General features: G+C 41.5%; 1 protein-coding gene across 7 annotated transcripts in view; it reads left to right on the top strand.

Moving 5' to 3' along the window:
• Positions 1-410: 410 nt before the first annotated feature.
• The window catches only part of LOC136866478 (uncharacterized aarF domain-containing protein kinase 2), a 158,578-nt gene continuing 152,988 nt past the window's right edge, over positions 411-6,000 (top strand). For 6 of the 7 annotated variants that reach the window (XR_010859553.2, XM_067143473.2, XM_067143472.2 and 3 more), the window contains exon 1: positions 411-993. Coding sequence is in view for 6 of the 7 variants with exons in the window: in XM_067143473.2 (XP_066999574.2) it covers positions 540-993 (454 nt within the window). In the remaining variant the exon portion in view is untranslated. The remainder of the gene's footprint in view (positions 994-6,000) is intronic. The other variant, XM_067143476.2, reaches the window with a different exon arrangement.

Below are 6,000 nucleotides of genomic sequence, written 5' to 3'. Positions count from 1 at the left end.
ATTCCTCGCATGCGACATTGAGTGCGACCGCGGAGTCGTGGGAACCGATTCTCGCGATTCCAGGCGTCATTCGCGCGCATCACTAATGTTTTGTAGAAGTCGCTGAGACGGCCACTCTAGCGTGAAGATTAGTATACCTTGTGTCCCTGTGCTTTTCCTATATCTCCTAGTCTTGTATACGTATTTCCTCACTCTCAATTGTCTAGGTGATACGTCTTTTCCTGAACTACTTTGAACCCATATTGTGAGTCTGCTGCATGGTCTACTTCCCTCAATCTTCAAGTACTCCGTACTCAGAAAACATTGTCAACTGCATTGGTGTACTACTTTATTGAAATTGTGTGCGTGTGTAGAACTAGTACAAATAATACAGTATTGTGTCTGGGTGAAATAACGAGCCCAAATCAACTTCACGAACAGAACAGAACATACTGGGGCCCCTGGGGCCAAGGATAATTTTTTAGGTTACGAATGTGTTGCAGTTGGCTATAAGCCAATTTATTGGATCATGTATATAGCGCACATTTCAAACTAAGAGAATGGGTTTATGCAGTATCTTCGCAGTTCGTTTCAGCCATCTGGCTAAAGGTTGTGTTGCGTTAAATGCGAATAGATTTCTTCTGAGTGTTTTGGCGAGGACTTCGAAGGATCACAGTTCTCTTCTTCAACGATCTAGGACAGCGTGGGGTATTTTCAGTACCTGGTCCACAAGTATTCATCCCTGCACAATTCCAGTTCTTAATGTTGTGTTCCCCTTTGCAATCTCTGAACGAGAAAGTATATGTTGTACACATTTACAGCAGCTACAAGTGAAGAGACAGAAGAAATTTAAAGATGTTCTTTCTATGATTTTGTGGACAGTTTGGGAGATCACGCAAACATTCATACGAATAATCCAATTAATATGTACATTTTTACCAGTGCTGTTATTGTATCCATTGTCCTTAATATGTTATCGCTTCAAAAATGTTTGGTACAGCGTTCTTTTGTTCGGTGAGTATTGCATTCTCATTATGAGTTTCAGTTTAAAAACACACACATTTGTATAATAGTCAGAATACACTTTTTTTCTGTTGGCCTATAACTTAAGCATTGGTACAAGAGATAAAAGTAGGCTATATAAATTAAGAAGCGTTAAACCGAGCTCGATAGCTGCAGTCGCTTAAGTGCGACCAGTATCCAGTATTCGGGAGATAGTGGGTTCGAAACCCACTATCGGCAGCCCTGAAAATGGTTTTCCGTGGTTTCCCATTTTCACACCAGGCAAATACTGGGGCTGTACCTTAATTAAGGCCATGGCCGCTTCCTTCCCACTCCTAGCCCTTCCCTGTCCCATCGTCGCCATAAGACCTATCTGTGTCGGTGCGATGTAAAGCAACTAGCAAAAAAAAAAAAAAAAAAAGCGTTAAAAATTTTACGTAGAAGAAGTGTTAGGTGCTTCTGTTGGGGACCAAGTAGCAGTATCTACCTTTACTTTTATAATAAAACGTCACAAAACAGAGGACATTTTCCAAAGTAGCCAGGTAAAGAAAGGCTGCTATTGACAGTAATTTCCCGAAATTACTGATGCTTACAGTACCTAGACAGGTGTGATTACCGACTATTGCACAGTAAACATTCCAAAACCAATGTTGTAACCCCCTTTTTTTTTTTTGTTAAGAAACCTGTGGTGAAATATTAGGTAGCTTTCCATTAGTGGGGATACATGTTTAAGAATGAGAAAAGCATGTAGAAATGATGTGAATCAATACCAGAAGTAGCAGAGGGGAGATATCCTTCTTTGTGCTCTCCAGAGACCCACTAACCTGCCCCAAGAAGTATCCTTTCTTATCTAGAAAAATTAAAAAGGAAACTATATAAATGTGCTAAATGCAGCCATTTTCTGTGTGTCTATTGGCCAGCTAGGATGAAGAGCAATTTGCTATTGTCTTTGATCGTGCTCTCATCATGTCTGGCCAAAGGGTTGCCACATTCCATGAAAGTAATGAAATGGCAAAGTTTGAGAGTGTCATGGGAAGTAGGCCCTGCTATATCTGTAACTCATGTTTTGTCCTCCCTTGAACGTAGAACAGGGGGATGCTATAGGCCCGTAGGCCGCTTTGCGGCTTTAACCGTGGGGCATGTGCCTCCAGATCCCCTTTGTATACCCTCAGACCAATGGTCTAACCAATCCAGGTCAATGGTCTAGTTACTTGCCAGTGGTCTTGGCACTAACCAGACCTAAAGTGGCAGCCTTGTATAGGCATCGTGTGACCTGCTTCTCTGTTGCAAAGTTAGCAAAGTCTTACAAACAATTATGTTTACCTCGTAACCTATGTTTACATCAAAAATTGGTAGCATTGTCTGGGCACCTCAGTAAGGTGCTAAGATCAACAGAGCATCTGCTCTATTTCTCTCGCATGGTTAGACTTGTACCGTTACTAAGTTCTACCCCCGTTTTTTTCTTGAAAGGCAAAATCTGAAGGTGCCTTCAGTTGAACACTTCAGCCCTATCCAAGCACGCATTGATGTGGTGTAGTAGCAGAATTTAACAAAATGCACCCCAGCATAAATCACTGCATTTGGAAAGGTAAATCATTCGGGTTCTGGAAGAGTGATACTGTATGTTCATTGTCCAGCCCTCCTTCAGAAATACGTTTACTTTTATGCCCTAATATCATAAATTATGTGACTTTCCTGTACCACTACCACTAGCATCAATAGGTACTGCCATTGGCTGAAATTTATACAGTGTGGCATCACTCGCACAATTCATTACAGATTTCATTACCTCCTACGGCACAATAAAAACACCTAAACCAGTGGTGAGAAGTTAACACTTTCACACGTTTAGGGAAGTATACTTACCTCCTAAGTATTTATTTTCCTGTGCCTTCTCACCACCTCTAGTTTATTTTATTGTGTCCTCGAAAGTACCCTTCCCATTAGTGATATTGCCTGAGCTGGTGTACAATCATATCATACATCAAGGTTCTGTATCTGAGGAAGAGGAGGAGTGTGCAAGATGGCTGCTATACATTGTTCTTATGGGAATACCTGTGGGGAGGGTTCTACTGCCTCCTCATTGAGGAGGAGGAGTGGGTAAGATGGCTGGTATACATTAGTCTTATGGACTAACTCTGCAGTGCTATGCTAGGGCTACCTCGGGGTCTAAACACTTGTAACCTAGGACTTATTTGTCTTACGAGAATAGATTATGCAGAGGGTTTAAGATGGCTAACAATTCGAGCTGGTACACGCTGTCGTTTATGCTCCACTTAAGTGTATGACTAGAGAGCAAGATACGTTTGCACTACCTGTCATATTCCACTTTGTGTAGATCCATGCATTTGGAGTTTTATGAAAAGTAAAACATATATTTACATCTCGTAGTAAAGTTTTCATTGTCATAAAAGGATTGTAATTTATTTTTATTGCTTTTGTAACAATATAATCTACTTATTTGCACCATACACAATCTGTTTCTAAAATTAATGTTTGAGTTTTCTGTAGGCTAATTTTCAATTTATTTTTGCAGCCTTTGAATAAAATAAGCTATTATTTGAATGGGATCCAAAATGGGCCATGGGAAGAATGCTTCCCACCAGATTATTGGGATACTAACAATATAAAGGCATATTTAAAAAATACTCCTTATTTACTTCCCCATTCCCAGTCCAGAAATTATTAAAAAATTGTTATACTGCACCAAAAACAAAATGGCCTGTGAAAGGGATAATATGGGGGCGGGGGTAGTAGAGACACACACACACACACTCTCTCACTCTCTCTGTCTGTCTGTCTGTCTGTCTGTCTTTCTTCGAACCCTACAGTCGGCAGCCCTGAACATGTTTTTTTTTTTTGTTTGTTTGTTTGTTTGTTTCTTTCTTTCTTTCACACCAGGCAAATGGCTGTATCTTAATTAAGGACATGGCCGCTCCACGGTAGTGCACTGCATCTCATCACAGTAAGCCTGTATTTTGCCGCTAACAGCTTAGTTTCTTCCCAGGAACTGTTGCTGACTGCTCTCGGCTACTGAAGCACTTTTAAATTTTTTTTAAAATGACAGGTCTGTGCATGTCCTTGCTAGGGACTAAACCCATTGGTCTAAAACGTCGGGGGGGGGGGGTGTGTGCATAACATAGAGCCTCTTGAAGGGAGTGGGCCAACACTCAGGTGAATTAATAGCTTTGTAGGTGTAGTCTGTCATACTGGATCTGGATTAGTGATCTGCCAACAAATTACCATCCTTCCAGTAGAATATTAGAAAAGCTGAAAATACTAGATTTTAGGAAAAGGACACTAACCATCTGGACAGTGAGTGTGTAAATACGCTGTTCTATGAAACTCACAGAGAGGAAGTTGCGAGTTACCTATCTCAGTATATCCCAATGTTTTTAATAATAATGTTATTTGTTTTACGTCCCACTAACTACTTTTATGGTCTTCGGAGGCGCCGAGGTGCCGGAATTTAGTCCCGCAGGAGTTCTTTTACGTGCCAGTAAATCTGCCGACACGAGGCTGTCATATTTGAGCACCTTCAAATACCACCGGTCTGAGCCAGAATCGAACCTGCTAAGTTGGGGTTAGAAGGCCAACGCCTTAACCGTCTGAGCCACTCGACCCGGCTCCAATGTTTTTGCTGGGGTGCTGCATAATATTCTAATACTTTTACTGAAAAGACATTTGTTATTCTGTCAGTCTGTGGTTTTAGAATAAGACCGTTGCATCAATCTGTTCATTCCTTATCTCCTGTGGCTGGGGGACACATATGAAGACTACATCCACGGTATCCCCTGCCTGTCGTAAGAGGTGACTAAAAGGGCGACCAAGGGATGATGACATCAGAACCATAAGACTGCTTTTAATTAGTACCAATATGTGCGGATCACCTTGGGTCGATGTTATTTGTGACTAATACCCCCTTGCGAGGATAACCATAGGTTTACGTTACGTAGGATCAGTACCATTATGTGAGGAACGCAATGGATCTGGGCACTGCTTGTGGTAAGTGTCATCATGTGTATTCCACCGGTCAATTCCACTGTGTTCAGAATGGGTCTGCGTTACCTATGAGTAGTACCACTTTACGAGAAATGCCATGGGTATACATTGCCTGTGATTAGTGCCACTATGTGAAAAACCCCACAGGTTTGGCTGGCACCATGATTAGTACCACCATGTGAGAAAACCATGGGTCTGCATTGCCTAGGAGTAGTGCCATTATGTGTGGAACACCATGGGTTTGTGTTGCTGTGGGCGTTATCATAAAGTATTATGCACCGTGGGTCTGTATTGCCTATGATTAGTAGCACTATGTGAGCAACACCATGAGTCTACGTTACCTGTGTTTAGTACCACTATAGGAGGAATACCATGGTTCTGTTTTACCAGTGATTAGTACCATTATGAGGGGCTGGTGGCCTGGATTTTGGACACCTTTAGACAATATCATCCCAGTTATTTAGGCATTGTGAATTGGATCCACTGATTGTTTTTGTTTCACGGTAATTTTATTCATCATCATTGCGGCTGTGAGCTTGCATCCGGGAGATAGTGGGTTCGAGCCTCACTGTCAGCAGTCCTCACGATGGTTGTCGTGGTTTCCAGTTTTCACACCAGGCAAATGCTAAGGCTGTGTCTTAATTAAGGTCACGGTCGCTTCCTTCCCACTCTAGGCCTTTTCTATCCCATCATCACCATAAGACCTATCTGTTTCGGTGCAGTGTAAAACAAAACAAAAAATAGATTCTAGTCAGTGGATACATTTTGAAGTTTTAATTTTCATTTTGTTGCACCTCGTACCATTAGGGGCTAATGACCTAGCTGTTAAGCCCCTTTAAACAACAATCATCTTCGTCATCTGTTCATTCCATGATAGGAAGGACATCTAATGGATACTTTCCTTTTTCATCTGAATAGCCTACTTTATAGCATTGAGAAGAATTTCAACCTAGTCTTTTGTATTCCAGATTCTTCTTCATCTAGTAACTGCAGTATGCATGCTCATCATATATACTG

Source organism: Anabrus simplex, chromosome 3 (genome assembly GCF_040414725.1).
Source record: "Anabrus simplex isolate iqAnaSimp1 chromosome 3, ASM4041472v1, whole genome shotgun sequence".
In the NCBI taxonomy this organism is placed as follows: domain Eukaryota; kingdom Metazoa; phylum Arthropoda; class Insecta; order Orthoptera; family Tettigoniidae; genus Anabrus; species Anabrus simplex.
The sequence above is the reverse complement of the archived record's forward strand: the minus strand, read 5'-3'. Positions and strand labels throughout refer to the sequence as shown.